At 35.0% G+C, this 23,987-nt stretch overlaps 1 protein-coding gene across 5 annotated transcripts in view; it reads left to right on the top strand.

Annotated features, from left to right (window-relative positions):
• HERC4 (HECT and RLD domain containing E3 ubiquitin protein ligase 4) overlaps window positions 1-23,987 on the top strand; it is a 120,770-nt gene that overhangs the window by 63,880 nt on the left and 32,903 nt on the right. For all 5 annotated transcript variants that reach the window (XM_082714693.1, XM_082714692.1, XM_082714696.1 and 2 more), the window contains 7 exons: window positions 5,476-5,552; window positions 5,823-5,947; window positions 7,126-7,185; window positions 7,319-7,430; window positions 7,935-8,124; window positions 9,562-9,734; window positions 19,266-19,385. In XM_082714693.1, the coding sequence (XP_082570819.1) occupies window positions 5,476-5,552; window positions 5,823-5,947; window positions 7,126-7,185; window positions 7,319-7,430; window positions 7,935-8,124; window positions 9,562-9,734; window positions 19,266-19,385 (857 nt within the window). The remainder of the gene's footprint in view (window positions 1-5,475; window positions 5,553-5,822; window positions 5,948-7,125; window positions 7,186-7,318; window positions 7,431-7,934; window positions 8,125-9,561; window positions 9,735-19,265; window positions 19,386-23,987) is intronic.

Raw genomic sequence — 23,987 nt, 5'->3', positions numbered from 1 at the left:
CTCTTCCTCTTATAATAAGGACACCACCAAGTACCCTAACAAGTTCATTCTACCTTCATCTCCTCTTTAAAGCCTATCTCTAAATACAGTTAATATTCTAAGTTATTGGGGATTAAGACTTCAACATGTGAATTTTGGGGAAACAATTGAAACCCATAATAGGAAGGCAAAAATCAAAGAAATCATGAGAGGAGATTTGAGCACTTTATTAAGATACAACTATTGATGTTAGAAACAATACTTGGTTACTTATTTTACCAAAGTGACAGTGAAAAATTGCAGAATAAATGTGGAGGGTAATAAGATTGAAAAGAACTTTTAGTTCTTCCAAAACTGAGGACCATTTGTTTTTTTTTTCCCTCCTTAAATAATGAAAAACAAAGTCAACATAAAACATCAAAGATTATTCTAATAAGACACAGAATGTTCTCTATCAGATTACATAAAAAAGTAAAGAATAATATTTTATATCATAGGTGAAGGCATTAATCATTAAACCATGGAAGCACACCCTTCAAAATTAAATGACTTTGCTAAGATGTTAACACATTTTATAGCTTCTTTCAGAACAAAATATAAACCAAGACAAATAAAATTCACTTGCTACATTGTCTTCATTTGTATTCTTTCATGTTCTAAAACAAACAGACTTCCATCAGGATAGTGGTGTTGTCTCAGAGGGTCCATGAAATCAAAATGACTTTCGTATTATTATGTTCTCTTTGTTAACATGTATTATGTTCATTATTGCTCATTTTTAAATTGAATCAGTATTTTAAATTTTTGAAAAAAAAATTTTTAATTTTCGTAGTTTTAGGGGTGCTGGGTGGCTCAGTTGATCAAGTATCCAACTCTTGATTTTGGCTCAAGTCATGATCTCAGGGTCCTGGAATTGAGCCCTGCAATGGGTTCCATGCTTTAGAGGGGAATCTGCTTGAAGATTCACTCCTTTGCATCTCCCCCAGCTCTGTGTGCTTCCTCTCTCTCTAAAATAAACAAATCTTTTTTAAAAGCGTGGGGGTGGGGGTGGGGGGTGGGAACACCTGGGAGGCTCAGTTGGTTAAGTGTCTCCCTTCAGCTCAGGTCATGATCCCAGGGTTCTGGGATCAAGTCTCACATCAGGCTCCTTGCTCAGCAGAGAGCCTGCTTTTCCCTCTGACTGCTGCTACCCCTGCTTGCGTGCCCATAGTCTCTCTCGGCAGATAAAATCTTTAAAAAGAAAAAAGAAAAAAAAAAGGTTTCTTTTTTCTTTTTCCTTAACTTTAAATTCTAATATAGTATTGGTGCTTTTTAACCTCTTAAACTCTGTTTAAGAAGCTATTTGGGGTCCTGAATGTCCTAAAAGTATAAAAGAATTCAGAGACCATCAAAAAGTACTCCTTTTTCCTTGTAAATCAAAAGCACATTCATGGGCACTTGGGTGGCTTAGTTGATTAAGTGTCTGCTTTCTGAGCCCATCATGATCTCAGGGTCCTGGGATTGAATGTATATTGGGCTCCCTGCTCAGTGGGGAGCCTGCCTCCCTCTGCCATTCCCCCTGCTTGTATTCACGCTTTCTCTCAGGTAAGTAAATAAAATCTTAAAAAAAGAAAAGCACGTATATAGTTGTATCTTTCCGTTAGTACTGCTCCTAAATAGAAGTACAATTTACAGAATAGTAAATACCTCAGTAATACCTTTCAGGTGGAGAGATTCCTAAAGGGTCCTCAGGGCTTAGTATTGGTGGGCAGGGAGCCCTGTTTCAAAGTCTTAACAATTTTTACTGACAATGTAAAAAGTATTTTGTAAAGAGCAAAGAAGAGTGTGAAATAGCCCTTCTAGATAGGACAGTATATACTACATAAAACTAACAAATCAGATAATTGGTATATACATAGATATTCAGATCATTTGAATTTAATGGAAAGTCCAGGGAGAGGGGAATTCCATGTAGGTATTGTATGTAAGTTTTATTTCAAGTACAAACTCTAGTTGGTTGGTAATGGTTCTTGGAGATATATATTGAGAAGGACCTTGAGAGAACACTTTGTTGGAGAAGAGTGTCGGATTTTTAGCATTGTGGTTATGGGTGGAAGAGGTAGTGTCTTTTCATAACTTTTTAAAACATGGCATCACTAATCTGAGAAGGGAGGAGAATTACTCAACACATGAAAATTGGGGAGAAAAGGTCAGTTTAAATGGTAACCTAATAGTGTATACTAAGTTATAAAGGGATTAAAGAATTAAATGTTAAAAAGTTCTGGGGCACCTGGGTGGGTCAGTCGTTAAGCATCTGCCTTGGGCTCACCTCATGATCTCTGGGTCCTGGGATCCAGCCCTACATAAGGCTCTCTGCTTGGCAGGAAGCCTGCCTCTCTTTTTCCTCCTGCTTGTGTTCCCTCTCTTTCTGTGTCTCCTCTGTCAAATAAATAAATAAATAAATAAATAAATAAATAAATAAAATCTTCAAAAAAAAAATGTTAGTTCTTAAAATAATTCTCTGATTCAAACATAGGAAAAGCCTTGGGGCTCCTTGCTGCCCCAGTCAAAAGAACATGGGACTCTTGATATCAGGGCTGTGAATTGGAGCCCCACGTTGGGTGTAGTGATTACTTAAAAACAAAAACACATGAAATGGGAAAGCCTTTCTCAGCATTATGGCAATGAAATACATTTGATTAAATGGAGAAACAAATCTTGTGTGAATCAAAATTAAGTTATTATTTAAGAAAAATGGTTGTACAGGTGACTGACTGGGTGGCTAAGTGGGTTAAAGCATCTGCCTTCGGCTCAGGTCATGATCCCTGGGTCCTGGGATCAAGTGCTGCATCAGGCTCTCTGCTTGGCAGGGAGCCTGCTTCTCTTCCTCTCTCTCTGCCTGCCTCTCTGCCTACTTGTGATCTCTGTCAAATAAATAAATAAAATCTTAAAGAAAAAAGAAAAATGGTTGTAGCAAATACAGCCTAAGATTAATTAGCCAGAATATCCAAAGTGCTCATACATATTGGTGAGGAAAACAGTGAGACACTTAATAAGTAAATAAATAAGACAAACATTAACACTCAATAGATAAAGGAAATTAATGGAAATGCCCAAAGAGGAAATTCTTGTTACTAAAACCCATGCAAAAATTATTACCCTCTTGGAGTGCCTGGGTGGCTCAGTCAGTTTAGTCTTGATTTTGGCTCAGGTCATGGTCTCTGGGTTGTGAGATCCCTCCACGCTCAGCAGGCAGTCTGCTTGAGATTCCCTCCCCCTCCCCCTGCTCATGTACTCTTCTCTAAAATAAAGAAATCTTCAAGAAAAATTATTATCAGGGTGCCTGGGTGGCTCAGTGGGTTAAGTGTCTGCCTTTGGCTCAGGTTATGATCCAGGGTCCTGGGATTGAGCTCTGCATGGGGCTCCCTGCTCAGCGGAGAGCCTGCTTTTCCCTCTCCCTCTGCCTCCCACTTTGCCTACTTGTGCTCTCTCTGTCAAATAAATAAATAAAATCCTTAAAAAAAAAAAAAGTTACCCTCCTTAGTAGTAAAGAAATACAAGTTTAAAAAGCAAGAGATGAAAAAATAAATGGAAAAGATCAAGTTAACTTTTTTCTATTACAGGGTAACAAACTATGTAGGTAAGGAAGCTAATGGGCCAGCTACAAGAGGAGGAAGTAATGTTAGCATACCATCATTTTTCAAAACACAGTGAATTAATGGTCTAAGCATGGAGCATCATTGGTTCCTAACATTGCAGAAAGGAACCCAGCCACGTGTGCTTCCTGATGGAAGAACAGCTCCTGCTACCACCTTACAGTAGTTTTTTTGAAACATTCAGACTTTAATTAAAGCCTTTTTAGATCCAACCACCAATTTACAGGAGGTACAGAAGACCAAGAGAAATGTGAGGGGAAACCTTGAGGATACAGTTAGCAAAATTCAGTCTGCAAGAAGCTGTATAAGACAGATGACTAGATTTTATAAACTTTTTGGAGGAGTGATTACAAGGAAATTAAGAAAAATAATTTTTGGTACCTCCCTCATATCCCCAAGAAACTTATTCATGTACTGTACTCATCTTTCTACTTGATTATAGAGAGCAGAATCACATTTTAGGGATAAATGAATAACATCCTGCTAAATATTTTAAGGAAGCTAACAGTTCCAAGTAGATTTGTGAAAATTATGTAGAGAAAAGATTTTAAGTTGAATCATTGGTTTATTTAATATTTTAGATTTACCCTTTTAATCTGTTCTTAGAAGTTATTTTTGCCATAGAGCATTCTTGGTACTTGTGGAAAATTTAGTCATGTTGATGTTTTGAACTCAAGTTCTCAGTATGTTCTGAGCTAGGTAAATATTTCTTTGTATTATATATTAATGTTAACAAATATTTAGTGAGTTCTTTTGCAAATCAAACATTGTGCTTGGTAGTAGGGAATAATCAAGGAAATTAAGATGTGGTCCTTAAGAATTTATAATTCTGTAGCAGCCATGGTTACAAATAATACAAAGTAAAGAACTAGCAAACTAAAGGGTTATTGGGGGTCAGGAGTAGGATGACAGAAATGTATTATATTTGGAAATAATAAGACTTAATTAGCCTAGTATCGGGCTTGATGTTTTGGTATGTGATACCGCTAAGTGCTAGCCCAGCAGTCCTTTTTTTTTTCTTCCCCCACAGTACTTTTGATAATAGATGCTCTTTCCATTTTGAGAAGCAAAAGAGAAGAAAGGATGAGGCATTGAATATCTTTTTGAAAAAGAACTTTATTGTCTTAATTTTACTGCTACTAAATTTGCTTATTAATTATTTTGGACTAGATTTGGTTTGTTGGGTTTTTTGTTTTAAGATTTATATATATATATATTTTTTTTTTTGAGAGAGAGAGACACTTCAGGTGGGGGAGGTGCAGTAGGGCTGGATCTCAAAGCCCTGAGATCTCAACCTGAATGGAAACAAAGAGAGCTTAATCAACTGCCACCCAGGTGGTTGATTTGGGTTTTATTGATAAAAGGTTGCCAATGAAGAGCTGTGTGTGTCATCTTACTTTTGTACAGCTATAGTAAAAGAAAATTTTGCATTATCAAGTATTTTACTCAAGAAGTTTTAACATTTACTTGTTTGTTGTCATTCTTTTTAAAAAATTAATATTTTTATTTTCTTCTGAGCTTTTACACCCTTCATTCAATTTTTACATCATCTTCAGTTTAAACTAAAATATATTGAGATAAAAAAGGCATTGACTAGAAACACTGCTTTATTGTACAAGCTGGAAGAAAGACTTGCAGACTTACCAAGTGCTCGCTATACTTGTAGAATCATTCAGTGTGTGTCACTCGGTCAGTCTCTTTTCTACAATAATAAAAATATTTCAAGTCATTTTATACTGTTGAATGCTGAATAGGATGTCTAAATGAGTTAGATTATTAAGGGAAGAATCCAATAGCATATTTGATAGCCTGAAAATGTCATATAAATCTTGAATTTCTTTACATCTTATTTTTATTACAGATTCTGAAGAATATTTCTGTGTAAAAAGAATTTTCTCAGGGGGCGATCAAAGCTTTTCACATTACTCTAACCGCCAGGTAATAGTGGACATACAATTATTGAACTCAGATAATTTTGAATAATTTTTAAAGCCCATATTAATGTTCTTTGTATGTTACAAAGTAGTTGCCTTAAACTTTTTTGCCCCCAAGTCTGTAGAATTTTTCTGATCCAGTTGATAAGTACTGTTTCTGGTATTTAGTAGAGATATACTCGGTTAAAAAAAATGAAATACATAGTGGAAACTGGTCTTGGTTTAAGTTATATATATATCTGCTCTCTGGCTAATCTACTTACTTTAAATTTAGAACTGTGGGCCACCAGATGACTTTAGATGTCCTGATCCTTCAAAACAAATCTGGACTGTGAATGAAGCTCTTATTCAAAAATGGCTGAGCTACCCCTCTGGAAGGTTGCCTGTGGAGATAGCCAAGTAAGAAAAACATTTTGCCCACCTAACACAAACACCTCTTACCTCCATGGTAGTGCTATCTTGTACTTAGAAGTTTTTGTTTAAATAAGTATTTTATTAATATCACTCACTAAAAAAAAATCATTCACCAAATAGTTCACATAAGTTTAAATGTCTGGAATTTCTATAATATATTTTAAGAGCTCATTTGAATATATTTATATGTTTTAATTCTTTCATATATATAATATTAAATGATAACTTGAAATATTAAACACAACCACTAGGATTGGATTTGAAATAATGTTACTTCTAGCTTCTTATTGTTCACTGTCTTAACTTTTATGCTTCTTAAAAGATTTAAGTATTAAATCTTTCTTGAATAGTCTTCTTATAGATGAACTTGTTTAGAGTTTTCTGTTGTTGCCGGTGGTGTTGGTTTTGGGGATGAGAGACTATATCTGATAAGCTGTTTTTATTTATTTATTTATTATTTATTTAAAGATTTTATTTATTCATAAGAGACAGAGGGAAAGAGAGAGGGGCAGAGGAAGAAGCAGGCTCCCCAGTGAGCAGGGAGCCCGATGGGGGACTCATTCCCAGGACCCCAGGATCATGACCTGAGCCGAAGGCAGATGCTTAACCATCTGAGCCACCCAGGAGCCCCGATAAGCTGTTTTAAATTATAGATTGTTTTCCTAAATTAAAATTTTTCTTAAAAGCCCCAAAAAGTGGATTTCAGAAAAAATAGTAACATCTGATATTAGAGTTACCATCCAGTATAATTAAGAAAATTAAATATATATGTTTATATAAAAAAAAAATTTTTCTTCACAACATCGATTGTGTCTGTGATCATACCACCCTGAATGCACCTAATCTCATTTGATTTTGGAAGCTAAGCAGGATTGGGCCTGGTTAATACTTGGATGGGAGACTGCCTTGGGAGTAGTGGGTGCTGTAGGCTTTAAAAAGAAAGAAAGAAAGATCAGTTTGATGCATTTTAGAAAGTCTAGGATAAGCGGTATTACGTTAACCTTTAGTAATTTAGCAGTTTGTAAAATTCTGATTTATACTACTTGAATATTGGTTAGAGGAGTGCTCTGTGGCATTAAACAGCATATTAAATATTTTGATTAAAAAATGTGGACACTGGATTTCTCATTTTGTGATTTGGGGATTTTTTAACTTTCTTTTAGTGAAATAGATGGAACATTTTCTTCCTCTGGTTGTCTAAATGGAAGTTTTCTAGCTGTTAGGTAAGTGGTAATTCTTTGGTATGCACAATTTTTAAAATTTATTGTATTAAGTAATATATTAAATAAACGAAATAACTTTAAGGGTGTATTATTTTTTTTCTCTCCCTCTCTTTTTTTTGTTTCTCTTTTGTAGCAATGATGATCACTATAGAACAGGCACCAAATTTTCAGGGGTTGATATGAATGCTGCTAGGCTTTTATTCCACAAACTTATACAACCTGATCATCCTCAGATATCTCAGCAGGTTTGTTCTTGAAGTATTTTACATTTTGTGATGTAGCCTGTTGAACTTTTTCATTATTTTGTATATTTATAGCCTAACCAACTTTGTAGTTTTAGAGACTTCATTGTGATGTGCTGTTTATGATTGTATTATATAAGCCAATATAAGAATTAAATAAGGTTTTATTTTAAAGCATTTACAGCTTAGCTATCAGATATCTGTAAACCTCTCCAGATGTTTAAGTAGACCTTTAATACTTAACATTACCATGTTGTTTAAGTTTCTATATAGTTATAGCTATAGAGAGTTTAAATTGAAATTTACACACCAGAGTTTTAAAATGCTCTTAGTAATGCTTAGGCATTAATTTTCCCTGTGTTTCAAAGTACATTCAGTGATTCATTGTAAGATACTTTTTTTTTTTTTTAACCATTTTATGTTTGCTGTGTTTATGATTTTTCTCCTTCTTTTTGGAAAGTACATTCATTTTAAATAAAGTAGGTTTTACTTTTTGTCAAAATACAGGTGGCAGCTAGTTTGGAAAAGAATCTTATTCCTAAACTGACTAGCTCCTTACCTGATGTTGAAGCATTGAGGTTTTATCTTACTCTACCAGAATGCCCCCTGATGAGTGATTCCAACAATTTTACAACAATAGCAATTCCCTTTGGTACAGCTCTTGTGAACCTAGAAAAGGCACCACTGAAAGTACTTGGTAAGAATTTTTTTCTTTTGTAATTTTTTCTCTTTAAAGGTGCTAATAAGTTTTTAATTTTTTTTGCTGTCTGAAATTTTGCTACCCTGCTTATTTGACACTGTCTTACATAAAAATAAACCTGTTTTTCCTTTCATTGCTTTTTTCTAGTCATGCTGGTTATTAGAGGCAAAGTATGTTAAATATTAAAATTTTAATCAAACAACAGCAGAGACAGTATCAGGGAAGAGAACCAACTATTTTCTGTATTTCCTCTCCCTTGTCCCTCTTGGTCTTGCTATTAATGAAGTAAAAGTGGAGGAACAATTAAAACTGAACAAAGATGGGTATTAAATCCTTCTTGGACTCTGTTACACACTCTTTGCCTTGTATATCTCTTACCTGCTAATTTCCCCATAGTTGATTTTATTTCTCTGTCCACTACTAATCTGATCTTGTTGTTCTGTCTCTATCTACTGTAAGTTTTGGCCTAAACTTTTCTCAACTTAATTTCTCAATTTGTGTAGATTTCCATCTGTCTCCTGGCCATTATAGTTTGCTTGCTACATTTAACCTAGTACTTCATTTGCTGATAAAATTTATTGATTTATGAAGCTAAGATATATAGAAGTCATAAAATCAGTACAGAAAGTTTTAGGCTGAGAGTGAGCAGAGGAAGTAGTTAAGCAAAGTGTAGAATCCTCAGTAAGTGAAGCAAGGACTCACAAGAGTATTTCCTTCCATGTTGTCAAAAGTTTTTGTATTTCTGTCTGCCTCATAAGATTATGGTGTTTGTAATTAACAACTATAAACAAGTATGTGGGGAAGAACAAACATGTTAATACTTTACATAGTTCTCAGTATCCAATTTTCAGGATTACCTTGCATTTTAAAGGTGTGGTGCTTCACAATATTTCAACTTTATGTTAGGTTGAAAGATAAAACTTGAAAAGATCCCTAAATATTGGGTCTTTAGCATCTGATTTTCAAAGCACTTTTTTTTAAAGGTGTGGTGTGGGTTTTTTTTTAAGTTTATTATTTTTAGTGATCTGTACATCCAAAATGGGTCTCAAACTCCTGACCCTGAGATCAAGAGTCCCGTGCTCCTCCTGTTGAGCTAGCCAGGTACCCACCCTGAAAGCACTTTTTAATAACTGATTTTAATATTAGGTATAGTATTGAGTTTTTAATATAATTTAGGAAGCCACGAAATGAATTCAGAAGACGTTTCATACTTTTTTTTGCTTCTGAGAGCTTTCAGAACAGTATTCTTTGAGAGTAGGATGATGTCTGTAAACTCTAGAAATGTTACATAAAATACTATATTATATGGATCTTTCTGGGATTTTGAGAGGGTTAAGAGTACTGCTTTTAGAAGAAAAGTCTTGTATGATTTTGAAAATTGTGATTCTTTTTTAAAAAATTCATTTTCTTTGTATGTTCATCCTTTAATAACAGAAAACTGGTGGTCAGTACTTGAACCTCCACTATTCCTCAAGATTGTAGAACTTTTTAAGGAAGTCGTGGTACATCTTTTGAAACTCTACAAGATCGGCATCCCCCCTTCTGAAAGAAGAATTTTCAACAATTTTCTTCATACTGCATTAAAGGTTTTAGAAATACTGCATAGGGTATGTCCAGTAGTTCTTTTATTTTCCTCTTTCCTCACTGCTGCCTAATAGATTGATGATGTTTATTTTAACATTAATATTATAGATTTAGGTTAGCTTAAGAGATATAGATTACAGATATTTATTTTTTTTCTTTTCTTTTTTTTTTAAAGATTTTATTTATTTATTTGAAAGACGGAGATCACAAGTAGGCAGAGAGGCAGGCAGAGAGAGAGAGGGAAGCAGGCTTTCTGCGGAGCAGGGAGCCCGATGCGGGGCTCGATCCCAGGACCCTGAGATCATGACCCGAGCCAAAGGCAGTAGCCCAAACCACTGAGCCACCCAGGCGCCCCAGATTACAGATATTTAGAAAAGTTAACTAAGTTTTTCTTTAAAAAAATAATACATACTTTGGAGCTTTGGTCTTACTTGACTTTGTTAGGCATTTGTAGATAACTTCTCTGTAGTTGGGCAGAACAATAGCATACTAATGAATTAGAAATCTCCTTACACTTCTTTGTGAAGAACATAATTAGTTTAAATAAGTGGTTATTATATGAGAGATCGCATCCTGGTTGTGATTATGAATATTTAAACTCAAGTTCTTTTGTTATTGGGTACTAATGGTTTCAATCAAAGTAGAATATTCCATTTGAAACAAATGACTAACTTGAAATTGGAACCATATATAATTCATTAATTTGCCTATTGTTCTTTCCTGCCCTTCTTCCCAGTGTAAGAAATAGTACTCTTTACACTTGTAGCAGTTCAAAGTTACATGAAGAAGTAGAGTCTCAGCTGTTTGATTAAAGATGGATTTGAGACATCCCTGACAGCTGGTAGGTATATCTCTGTTATGCCATTTGGTATTCTTGAGAAGCTGTTTTGGGAGACATGACCTAAGGGAGAGAAGCATATGTTTCTTACCTCTAGAATGACTAAAAAACCCACTGGAACCTTTAATCTTTAGTTTCCTCTCCTTAATAACTTCTTTAGCATTTTCAAACCCTTCTTGCCTAGTGTGAAGGTAAATATTAAGGGATAAAAGAGATAGTCCTTCTTACTCTTTTAGTGAAGTTCCTGGGTATTTCCTCAGTTAAACTTCTTGAATTCACTTTTTTCTTTGGTATTGAATATGTTCAGGATTCCTAGTAATTCTCTTACTATAACTGAACAGATGATTGCCACTTCTTTCCATGGGAAAACAAGTCATTCTTTCTTTTGCGTTTCCCAGAATAAGGCTTTCTTGCAGCATTTTTGGGTTAATTGAATTCTGTCTTCATTGGATGAGTTTCTACTTTACTGTGTGCCTTTTGTCTAGGATTCAAGAGATTAATTAGATTTTTTTTTTTCCTTTCCTCTGGACTCTGTTTTACTGTTAACTTCAGTGAATCATCCTTTGTCAGCTGGACCCTATTGCCAAATAATTATTCACTCTCTTCTTTATCTGTTTATTAATTACTCCTTAAAAAAAAAAAAAATTGGCTTCCTTAGCTGTTTCCTTACCACAAGTTAAAGGGAAGGTGGGAGAAGGAGAAGAGCTTGAACTTTTTTTTAAATAATTGAGGACTTAACTTGAGCAAGTAACTTAAGTTCTTTGCCTAGTTTAGAAGCCTCAGCTTGTACTGAGGTAGAACCCTATGGGACTCCATCTCCAGAGACTTTTTTGATGGAGCCATGCTAGAAACTAGGATCCTATGTTCTTGCTGGCTAAAAGGGAAGAGGAAATAATTTTAACACTGGCCAAGATTAGAACCTCCCTTCTACATTAATTCATGTGAGCACTTTACATATATTCTTCATTTAACTTTTTAAACTCTGTAGTTTATAAAACCCCTTAATCTAAATGTCAAAGGTCATAAACCAATAAATAAGAGAGTCGAAATACAAATGCAAATCTGCTTCCAAAGTCCCTGCTGTTTCTAATATACTTCTCTATTAGCAGGTATGGTAATAGAACATGTTTAGAAAGGGATTTGCTTTTATTTTTATGCCCCTACATTTAGAGGTTCATACTTACATAATCGCAGTTAGCATTTTATTGTTAAAAGACTGTTTTTGCTGCTTCCTTTCGGTGTGGTTTTGAACAAGCCTTTTCCTTTATCATATATGTAAATGGAGAATTATCTATAAAATAAGGATTAAAATACTAGCCTTGAAAGCTTCCCATGATTAATGTATTATTCAAATTATATCATATATGTAATTATTCTACTTTCATAAGGCACTGATTTTGTTACTACCACCACCACCACCACCATTTGGGAAACAGCTACTTTCAGTTTGATTTATTGGGTTATGAGGAAACTGGGTGGTTGTTTGAAGTTGTTACACTCAAAAGCAGAATGATAATAGTATTAATGTCTAAAACATCATGTCTGAAGCATTAATGTTTGAAGCAGCTCTTACTGGGAGTCCTTAGGGCAATCACTTATCTTTCTCCTCCTCCTCACTTTGAAGAAAACTTTCCTTGGTCCTAATTTGCCACAAATATATAGTTGTGGATATTATCATCAAGGATGATTCATTTTCATTTTTGGTGAAACCCAAGTTGCTTATCAGAAACTTGTATTTTCAAAAACACCTTCTGTCTGACAACTGTGTTTATATTCCTCCTTTTGCTCCATGGTTGAAAATTAGAAGTTTCCTCAAATAGTTGCCTTCTTGACCTACTGGTCAAGGATTATGAATTAGATCGGGAACTAGAGAATTGGACTGTGTTTACTAATCATTTCAGGATATGTGGATGACTGGTTCCTCCCTTATGTCATGTCCTTTCAAAAGCTTTTAAGTTAAAAATCATTCCCAGTGTTCCAAATGGTATTATAAGAAAGATAGCTCTGGTACTTGCTGTCAGGAATGGATATAATTACTAGATAAATGAGTTTATTGGCAAGTCATTCAATTATTTAGTGGTTTTTGAGTTTTGACACAGTACATTGTAGAGATACTGATATACCTAAAGAGAAGACTGACTTGGCATTTCTAGCCTAATTGCTACATATCATGGTAATCTTCTAAATCAGTGATTTTCAAATTTTTATTTTTTTGTTAAGGAACACTTAAATAAACCGAACAGATAAGGCACACATATATACTTAACATATACCACCTCTGAACTGAGGTTAATGACCCAGAATACTAAACAGTAATGAAAAGTGAAATAGAAGTGTTATGATGAAACATACATAGATTTTATTTGGTATATTTTAGGCCATAATACTACTATATAGGTTGTTTTAAACTTGGGATTTCTTCTTTTTTATTCATTTCAAAAATGTTTATTGAGAACCTACTATGTGATCATTGTATTAGACATTAGGAATGCAGTTATAAAGAAAAGATATGATTTCTGCCCTTGTTGAGATTATAAATATAGAACAGTATAGACATACAAATAAATAAACATTTGTTATAAAGCATGGTAAGTGCTAGATTGAGGAATATAAAGGGTGCTATGAAAACATATAAGAGGGCTCCTAACTCTGAAGAAAAAAGGAAGGCTTCCTGGAGAAAATAATGTCAATGTTATCTGCCATACAAATGTGTGTGTATGTATATGTATGTATGTGTGTGTGTGTGTGTATATATATATATATATATATTTAAATTTATACTGTTGATTTTATACGTAAATATATACAGGTCTTTTAGATAAGTCTTCTTGTTTAACTTCCCTGTTTTTCTTAAGAGCAATATTAACTGATTTTCTCTTTAGTTAAATCATTGTGACTGAATTAAGTACCAGCCATAATTTCCCCCAGTGTAAATTTGATATTTGTCTGTTTTGAGCCAAAACTGGTTTCTGAATTGTTTTTTATTCTATCATAGCACTTCTTTTCAAAAACATCTATCTGCAGGATATGCAAACTGCAAACATTGGTTGCTATTGGTGAAGGAAACTACAGTTTACCTTTTAAAATCTAAAATATTTAAGATAAAAATACATATTGGTCAGTGAGATGTGAGTCATTTTGTATAGGACTCACTAAATTTTAGGGTCCAATGTGATTAAAAGTTGGTGTGTATTTTTATAAACAAAAATATTGGAGAGGGAAAAGGCAGAGTTTTTTGTGTAAATATTGTGTATGTTTTATTTTTTAGTAGAAAGAGCTTCACTAAAGATGCTAGGATAAGGGCCTGCAGATTTTACCTGTAGAGATAGTAGTGTTTTACGCCTTGCAAGCCATATGGTTTCTCTTGAAATTACTCAACTCTCAAAAAAAAAAAAAAATACCCAGTTCTCAACTGTGCTGCAGATAGTATGTAAATGGAGGGACGTGGCTCCTTTCCAGTAAAACTTTATTTCAAAAACAGCCTGAGGGCAGGATTTGGCTCACAGGCAATACATAGTTTGCTGACCCCTGCTCTAGGATGAGGGTTTTGATCGCCATATATAAACTAAGTATCTTTATTTTGTTTGAAAAAGCCAGAAATAGCAGTTTTACTCTGGTCAGTTTTTCCCAAATGTGTATCCTAACCACAGATATAAATTTAATCAAACAGTGAAAAAAAGACTCAGAGTGCTTTTGTCACCAAATAGAGGGATTAAAAGTATCAACTTTGAAAATGACAACAGCATTATTTTCTTTTAAAGATTTGTTTATTTATCTGAGAGAGTGCACATGCACGTGCTTGCACATGTCAGGGGCATGGGGAGCAAGAAAAAGAGAATCTCAGGCTGATTCCCCACTGAATATGGAGCCCAATGCAGGACTTGATGCCATGACCCTAAGATTATGACCTAAGCTGAAGTCAAGAGTTAGATGTGAATGCAGTATTATTAGCATATGCTTCTTAAACTGGGTTATTTGTTCCTTAAGAGGAGGCCACAGGATCAAGCATTGGTTATATTTGGTGACTATTTATTTATTTAAAAAAATTTTTAGTTTATTTATTGGGGTGCCTGGGTGGCTTAGTTGGTTAAGTGGGTGCCTTTGTCTGGTCATGATCCCAGGGTCCTGGGATTGAGCCCCATATTGGGCTTCCTACTCAGCGGGCGCCTGCTTCTCCCTCTGCCTGATACTGTCCCTGCTGGTGCTCTCCCCCCTGCCCTTTGTCAAATAAATAAATAAAATCTTAAGAAGAAAATAATAAAATAAAGTTTATTTATTTATTTTTCAAAATTTTATTTTTTTATTTGACGGATAGAGATCACAAGTAGGCAGAGAGGCAGGCAGAGAGAGAGAGAGGAGGAAGCGGGGCAGAGAGCCCGATGTGGGGCTCGATCCCAGGACCCTGGGATCATGACCTGAGCTGAAGGCAGAGGCTTTAAACCACTGAGCCACCCAGGCACCCGAAATTTATTTATTTTTAAGTAATCTCTACAACTGATGTGGGGCTCAGACTCATGATCTCAAGATCATGAGTCATATGCTCTTCTGACTGAACCAGTCAGGCACCCCTTGATTATAATTTGAAACATTAATACAAAGTATGTTTTTGTATATATTCTAAATATATGTTGCACACATTTATCTATGCAAGTAGTCATATATTCATATGTATTCATATATATATATATGAACATAAATTGAGGAATAAAATTGTCATATAGTGAATTAAGAAGGTGTTTTTTTTGTTTGTTTTTAAGGTTTTATTAAAGAGAAAGAGTGTGCATGTGTGCACAGGGAGGGGCAAAGGAAGAGAATTTGAAGCAGACTCCCCACTAACCATGGAGCATCACATGGGCTCCCATCTCACAACCTTGAGATCATGACCTGAGTTGAAATCAATGGTCAGTGCTTAACTGACTGAGCCACCTAGGTGCCCTCAAAATGCATGTGTATTAAAATAATAAAGAGTGCAGGGAAGTTGGTTAAGTGTATTCCTTTAGCTGAGGTCATGATTCCAGGGTTCTGGGATCAAGTCCCACATTGGGCTTCTTGTTCAGTGGGAAGCCTGTTTTTCCTACTGCCTGCTACTCCCCTGCTTGTGCACATGCACGTGCGCTCTCTTTCTTTCTCTCTCTCTGACAAATAAAAAAGTAAAATCTTAAAAAAAAAAAAAAAAGTGCATGTGTGTAACAGAGGTCTTTGTTAGATTTCTGGCTCTTAGCTCTGTGACCTTGGTTAAGATTCTTGAACTCTGGGCGCCTGGGTGGCTCAGTGGGTTAAGCCGCTGCCTTCGGCTCAGGTCATGATCTCAGAGTCCTGGGATTGAGTCCCGCATCGGGCTCTCTGCTGAGCAGAGAGCCTGCTTCCCCCTCTCTCTCTCTGCCTGCCTCTCCATCTACTTGTGATTTCTCTCTGTCAAATAAATAAATAAAATCTTTAAAAAAAAAAAAAAGATTCTTGAACTCTAAGCCTTAGTATATTCATCTATGTGATAATAATAGTGTCTGTGTCATAGGGTTGTTTTAAAGATTAAATGAGATGGGGCGCCTGGGTGGCTCAGTGGGTTAAGCCGCTGCCTTCAGCTCAGGTCATGATCTCAGGGTCCTGGAATCGAGTCTCGCATCGGGCTCTCTGCTCAGCAGGGAGCCTGCTTCCCTCTCTCTCTCTGCCTGCCTCTCCGTCTACTTGTGATTTCTCTCTGTCAAATAAATAGAATCTTTAAAAAAAAAAAAAAAGATTAAATGAGATAATGTACATATTTCTTTTGATGTCTTATTTTCTTCTCCTAAATGTGCCATCTTTCCTAGTCATCTGTATTTGGCCCTTTTTGTTTTACTTTCTGCCTCTCTCTCATCTCTTGCCACAGTATTGTCTCCTTTAAGGAAAATGTTCTCAGTTAAGTGTTTTAGGCAAACCTTTCTCTTGCCATCATTTTAAAATGAAAAATGACTTAATACCAAATTTCTTGTCCTTCCCAGCTATCCTCTCCTACCAAAACTGTCTTCTTTTCCTGACTTATATGTGTTTGTGTTGCCAGTTTGTGTTTTCAGTTCCTCATGCTTGAATTTTGAAGTTGGTTTTGACTCTTTTTGATATCAGTTAGCTACCACAGCCTCTGCATTCTTTCTTACTATCTAGAAATCTTGAATTTTTATTATCTTGATTTATTTCCCTCCACCAGCCTCTGTACTTACTTGTGACTATATTTGACACCATTAACAGAAAATTTTAATAAAATACCATTCTGAGTCTATCATTTATTGACTCTAAAACCTAATTTCCCTATGAAATTTTTCCTTTTAGCTTGTGCTCTTTTCTTTGCCTAAAATTTTCTTCTTCAGCCTTTGTTTTGAAATCCTTTTCATTCACTTTATTCTTCAATGAAGAATATCCTGAATATCTTTGAATATCTTTATATACAAAGAAACATTGAAAGACAAATGCAATAGGTACATACCCTCCATTCTAGATTCAGTAATTATTAACATGCTGTCACATTTGCTTTTCCATATGTGTATGTATATACTTTTTTCTTGTTGTTTGAAAGTAAATCTGATGCCACCTCAGCATTCCTCTTCTTGGGCATTTTCCTATATAACAGCAATACTATTATTTTTCTTGTGGAAATTAACTGTTAATTCTATAATATCATCTACCTGACTATCCAGGCATATTCAGATTTATTCTGTTGTGCCAAAAAATTTTTTGTATTGCTGCTTTTTAAAAAACTAGAGTTGAGTCAAATTTCTTTTTTAAAAAGCAGCAATACAAAAAAATGATGGCAAGAGAAACAAAGGTCGATGCTTATAATTAATATCTTAGTTACTGACTTTTCATTTAATTCCATTGTGGTTAGAGAATATACTTCGTTATACCTTGGATTCTTTTAAATGTATTTATTAAGACTTGTTTTGTGGCCCAGGATATCTTATTTTACTATTTTAGTGAACATTCTATGTACAGTTGTTGGGTGGAAAATTCTATTATGGTGAAATTGTTCAGATCTTTGGTGCTTAGTGGTTTTTTCTTTTTCCTTTTTTTTTTTTCTATCAATTACCAAGAGAGGGGTGTTAAAATTAGCAACAAATTCTGTCAGTTCTCCCTTCATATATTTTCAAAGCACCGATAATTTGGAATTGTTATATGACTTCTTGATAAATCAGTCCTTTTATCATTATGCCTATCAAATGTGCATTTTTTTTCTCCAGAAATGTTTGTCTTGAAGTCTGCTTTAAGAGTAGCCTCCCAGTTGCTGCTTTCTGCTGGGTTGTATTCTCCGCCCCCCACACACACACCCCAAATCTCAACCTTGTGCCCTCAGAGTTTGAGAGGTTAGCCAAAGCAGAGCACCTGGGTGGCTCAGTCAGTTAAGCTACTGCCTTTGGCTGAAGTCATGATCTCAGGGTCTTGGGATCAAGTCCCAAGTGGAGTTGAGCTCCCTTTCCCTCTACCCCTCCTCCTGCTGGCACTTACTTGCTCACTTACTGGGTCTCTCTCTCTCTCAAATAAATAAAAATGCATTTTTAAAAAAAAAGCGAAAGATGTGAGGGGTACTTTGCATGCTAGTTTTATGGCTTCACCCTCTGGATTCCTTTCTGGGATTCTTCTTCCTCATTGGCTGCCTCACTTTGTGACATTTGCCTCTTCTGTCCGGTAAAACTGCTGCTTTGTGCTTGAGGTCTTACCCCCTTACCCCTTACTCTGATTTGGAAGTACTCCCTTGGGCCAAAATGTATATCACCCATGCTTCTTTCAAAGATTGTGTCCTTTCCTGTTCCTGCTTACTTTTGGTTGATCTCCAGTGTTTTCAGATTTTGGGGGTTATATATATTATCCAGAGTTTATAATTGTTGTCAGGAGGTTAGTCTGACATTAAGAGCTCTGCTGTATCCAGCACCAGAACCCCTGTATGTCTCTTAATTTACAACAACCCCTACTTTTTTATCGCATTCCCTTAACTGTTTGGAGATTCCTGGCCAGTCTTCTTATGAAAGTCCTACAATCAGAGTATTTTATTATTTCTTTATTGTGATGTTTAATTTGTTCTTCTATCTCTTGTATTACCTATGAACTGGAATTTAGATTGAGACTTGATTAGATTCAGGTTAAACGTTTTTCTGCTTCATATATGATGCCTGTATTTCTATTTTGCATTATCACCAGGAACATTATATTTGTCTCGGTATCAGTGGTGATTGATTTGATCACTTGGTTAAGATAGTGCTCTTCACTGCAAGGATTTTTTTTTCCCCTTTGTAATTAGAAATTTCTAGGGTGGTAATTTGCCCTCTCTTCATTTTTTTTGTACCCTACCCAAATATCACCTCTTAGTTTTATTAAGATGTCAGTACAGAGTAACACTTAATAAGCATTAGCTATTCTTATTATTAATTCCTATTCCCCAAGCAGAAGTTCTTAGAGATTCTAGTTTTTATATACCATGTATACTTTAATGGTACATATCTCATGTGGTGGTTACAGAAGTATCTTTCTTTTTTTAGTAGATTTTGAGGTACTAAATGCATATATTCCATCTTAGACCTCTTTATGTTTCACATAGCACTTAACATTTTGCATATAGTAGATACTCAATAAAATTTTTTTATAGAAAGACAAAATTAGCTAAGAAATCTCAAGACTTTTTCTGTTTAAACATTTTTTAATCTCTTTATTAGGTACTGGTTAAACTTAATTTTAATTATACTTTTTTTTGTAGGTAAATGAGAAATCGGGACAGATTATACAGTATGATAAATTTTACATACATGAAGTACAAGAATTAATAGATATAAGGAATGATTATATCAACTGGGTCCAACAGCAGGCCTATGGAATGGTATGTTTCCTATTGCATCTTGTGATTTCATCTTTATGTATCATTTATTCTCAGAAAAGAAACAATTGCTTGTTTTTGAAACATCAGAGTTTTTTCAGAGCTTTTATTCAAAGCTTATTTTTGAAATAAAAACACATTGGGAAGGAATAGCTTCTTACTCTGCAGTATTTATAAGTAGACATTCTGCTCTTATACCAAAGCCCAGCCAAATGGAAGAAAAACACAAATGTGACACTGATTCTTAACTTCCACTTATTTTTCTTGAGGTTGCCTCTAAATTCTCTCATGTTGAGAATATTGGAGTCCCTGATACTGGAACTCTAGGAATGTATTATTGTTGTGAAGGTAGTGCCTCAGAATTATCAGAAGAGAGTTGTAAGACCATTGGTTCCAGTTTCCCCACTTTCATTAAGTTTTTAATTTTTGGAGTTTTGACCTAAATCCCCATGTGTACATACTCCTTCCCATGTGGCTAAGTCTCTAATAACTAGATACTTAATGTCCCATTAAAATAATAGCAGTCTTATAAAGCTTCATTTAGATACACAGATCTTTAATATAGAAATGGGTAGGCAGTTAGATCTAAAACAGATTTGATGCTAACCATTATAGTATACTTGAGGCCAACTTTTTCCCCCATGAAGTAGGTAATTTAAGCAATGTGTCTGTAGCAGTTTTAGAAGGCTGAGTAGCCTTTCATTGCTTGCTGGGCACCAGCTGCAAGCTCCTTGTGGATAGGCACTCTATGATTTCACTCACCAGTACTTCTAATGGTATCTGGAATAAGTGTAGTAGGCACCAAACACATATAGTAGTTTTAGAATCTCAGTGTGATTAGTGCATGCTCATTTTGGAATACTCTAATCTGTAGAAATCAAGTCACTTCTAGAACATCTTTTGCTTCCCTAGGTATATGCATCTTGATTAGAGGAGAGACTTGTTGATCCCCCTCACCCCAAAAATCTTTGAGTTTAGGTCAAATTTGTAGCCTTTCGATAGATTTAGGTCTACTCATTTGCTCATTCAACAAATACTGAGAATATTGAGAACCTCCAGTGACAGGCATCAATTTAAGTATTGGAAATACATGAGAAACCAGACGGATAAGGGCCATGTTCTTATGTAGTTCATAATCTGGTGGGAAAGATGGACAGTAGTCCAGTAAAGTAAATATATTAGCTAATAATTTGTAGTCTATCGAGAACTAAAATAAAAGAATTAAAGAAAGACTGTGGTTGATTTCTTGCAATTGAGTAATCAGTCTGTCTGATGAAGTCCTGTCTGATGAAATATGAGCTATAATCTAAGTGACAAGGAGCAACCACATAAGATCAAACCAAAGAGGATTTCAAGAAAAAATGAATATCCAGTAAAAGATCTTAGGTGAGAACAAGCTTGACATGTTTGAAGGATAGGAAGAGGCCAGTATGTCTAAAATATGGAAGTTGGAAGAGTTCTGGGAAAGGATCAGAGAAATGGACAGGCACTAAATCATGGAGGGTTTAGTAAATTAGGATGAAGAACTTGGATTTTATCTGAAGTATTATGGTAAGCCATGGCGTGGGGTGGGGTGTGGTGTCAGTATCCTAACTTTGCATATAAGCCCAGACAAAGCAATGTAGGATCAAAGACCCTAGGTCTTTGAGCAGTGTTTTTGAAACTGGAGTGATATATGGACCCCTTTTTTAAACAATTTCTAAGAAGTCCAGCATTCACTTACATTGTTATGATCATCTTATTTAAATATATACAAACACTGTACTGGTACTAAACTCCGCTGCTTAGATTTTAAAAGAACTCTGAAACCATAACAAATTTATATAAGTAATACTACAGATTTAAAAAATCAAGTTAATATTAGTGTGGAGGATAATTGTTTTGATGATCTGGAGTCTCACCTCACAGCCTAAATATGATGAGAAAGTAGTGTATAACATAAGAGCACCTGGATTCAAATCTCAGCTTACAGAGAGTAAAAGCTTAGCATTTACTCTCTGTATGTCCTTGGAGAAATGATTAATTCTTTTTCTGTAAATTAGGGATAACAGTACCTACCTTTTATAGTTACTGAGAAGATTAATTGGTATGATCCATATAAAGTGCTTAGTGCACTTTATATGGATCATACCAATGATTGGCACATAGTTAAGTCTTGGTAAAATAATGGCTGTTGCTGGCTGCCTATACACAGGCTTTGTTTGGCAGTCATTTCTATTTTGAGGTGTCTAATGTTATCTTGCTGTCTTTATTTGAACTACAGCGAAACATTTGCTTTTAGAATGAGATGTCATATTCATTTGGCCCTCACTTACAAAGCACATCATTTCTTTTTTTTTTTTTTTTAAGATTTTATTTATTTATTTGACAGACAGAGATCACAAGTAGGCAGAGAGGCAGGCAGAGAGAGGGGAGGAAGCAGGCTTTCCACTGAGCAGAGAGCCAGATGCGGGGCTCGATCCCAGGACCCTGGGATCATGACCTGAGCCGAAGGCAGAGGCTTTAACCCATTGAGCCACCCAGGCACCCCAGCTATCATTTTTGTATGAAGTCCTAGACACAGAGATCCTTCCTGTTTGGCATCAGTGGGATTACATTTATTACCATTGCAACTCTTGGAGTTCATTGTAATACTGGGATTATAAATGGATTATCCTAATTTTAGAGTTTTTAAATCAATTTTTAAAAATACTGGTATTAAAAACACCAAAATTACAAATTCTCCCAGAGCACTCATAGACCCCTAAAATTTTATTCTTCAGGGGTCTGCAAGCCTAGTTTGAGAAACATTGTCTTAGAGAGTCATATGATCCTATATCACTATGAATTAGATAGTTTTGCCATCTGAATTTATATCTAATATGTAGGTCATAAGCTACTTGTATTCTGAGCAAGTAGGAGAAATTCCAGTCTAATAGCATTTTTTAGTTTGTCGTAATCTTGGTGTTATGTGGAAAAGCTGTGGTTTGAATGTTTACTTTTAAGTTTGGCAGGCCTGTATCCAAGCTTCTTTTGGTATATAGCTGTGGTGATATCAAACTGAATTTCCTTAGGAGCTATTTCAGGGGGAGGCAGTAGAAGAGTACCTTCCAATTTTCGGGCTTTTCTTCTTTGCTTTTCATTCTCTCCAGATTATATGTTTGCTATACTTGATGATTGCCCTCTGGTAGTCTACTCTTTCAACAATATGCTTTTCTTTTCTCTTCATTTATAGACAGAATGAGTGAAAGCTTGTTCTTTATTTAATTTGCATAGTGGGTTTAATATCACATCTTAGAAATCAAAATGTAGAACCTGTGATTTGGGTTCTTCTAATCTACCTCTGGAAATAGAAAGTTGTCATTTACTTTGAAGAAGGTCTTTGTGCAACTCTTACATAGTTCATAAGTTTATGAACTTATAGTTCATAAGTTTATATTATAATATAAATATAAACTTACAAGTTTATATTTATATTATACATTGGCTTTCACAAACTTCTTTCAGAGTTCATAGCACTTTCACATTTCACATTTACACATAACTCTAAGGACTTTTTTTCCTGGGTCTTTTTAATAAAATTCATGCTTATATTACTAGTCTTAATGCTAGGCTGAACTATCACATTAACACTCTAAGTTAAAAATTTTAAAGAATCTATCCTAAAAATAGTCACATGCTATTTTGTGATGATATGTATGTGTATATACATAAGTATACATATACATGTGTATATACACCTACATACACACATAAATGTATATGTACATACATGTATACCACTATTAAGTAAGAGTTATAGTCTTGAAATCCATTGCTTCACTGTGGGAGCTTAAAATATTCTTTGATAAAATGTAATTATTATGAATTACAAGGAATATATGTCCTTAAGTATTATTTATTTACCCTGTTTTAAATACTGCAAGGAAATTATTTTACCTGTATTATATTTGTCTTCATACAATAATCTTTTGAGATATTTTTTTCCTCCATTTCTTTTCTTTCCCAGTCAAGGATTTTAAGAATCTAGCAGATATACACTTCCTTGATCCCTAAGCATTAAAAACTAATTCTGTAAAGTTCTTTGCTTTTCTTATAGAGTCCTTTTATACTGCTGATACTTCTGACTTTACTTCATCCCCTTTCATTTTCCCATCCTTTTTTACCTTTCTTTTTACTTGTTTTTATAAAGTTTTTGCTTGATCCTGTGTAAGTTTCTCTCTTTTTTGTTTTTCACAATTCTGATTTTGGTGTATGAATCTTTTGAATTCCTTTTGCTTTTCTCTCTCTTTTTTTTTAACCCCCTCTATAGTTGATTTCTTGGCAAAGTAAAATGGCACATGGGGGGCGCCTGTGTGGCTCAGTGGGTTAAAGCCTCTCCCTTCGGCTCAGGTCGTGATTCCGGGGTCCTGGGATCCAGCCCCGCGTCGGGGTCTCTGCTCCTTGGGGAGCCTGCCTCCTCTCTCTCTCTCTGCCTGCCTCTCCGCCTACTTGTGATCTTTGTCTGTCAAATAAATAAATGAAATCTTTAAAAAAAAAATGGCACATGGGTTCTCTTTCTCTTCTGCTGTTTGATTTTTCTCCACTTTCTAGGTACTGTTCTTAGTTATGTATTTCCTTACCCTC

The sequence above is a fragment of the Mustela nivalis genome (assembly GCF_964662115.1).
Source record: "Mustela nivalis genome assembly, chromosome: 2".
Lineage (NCBI taxonomy): Eukaryota > Metazoa > Chordata > Mammalia > Carnivora > Mustelidae > Mustela > Mustela nivalis.
This window is presented reverse-complemented; position numbering and strand designations above follow the sequence as displayed.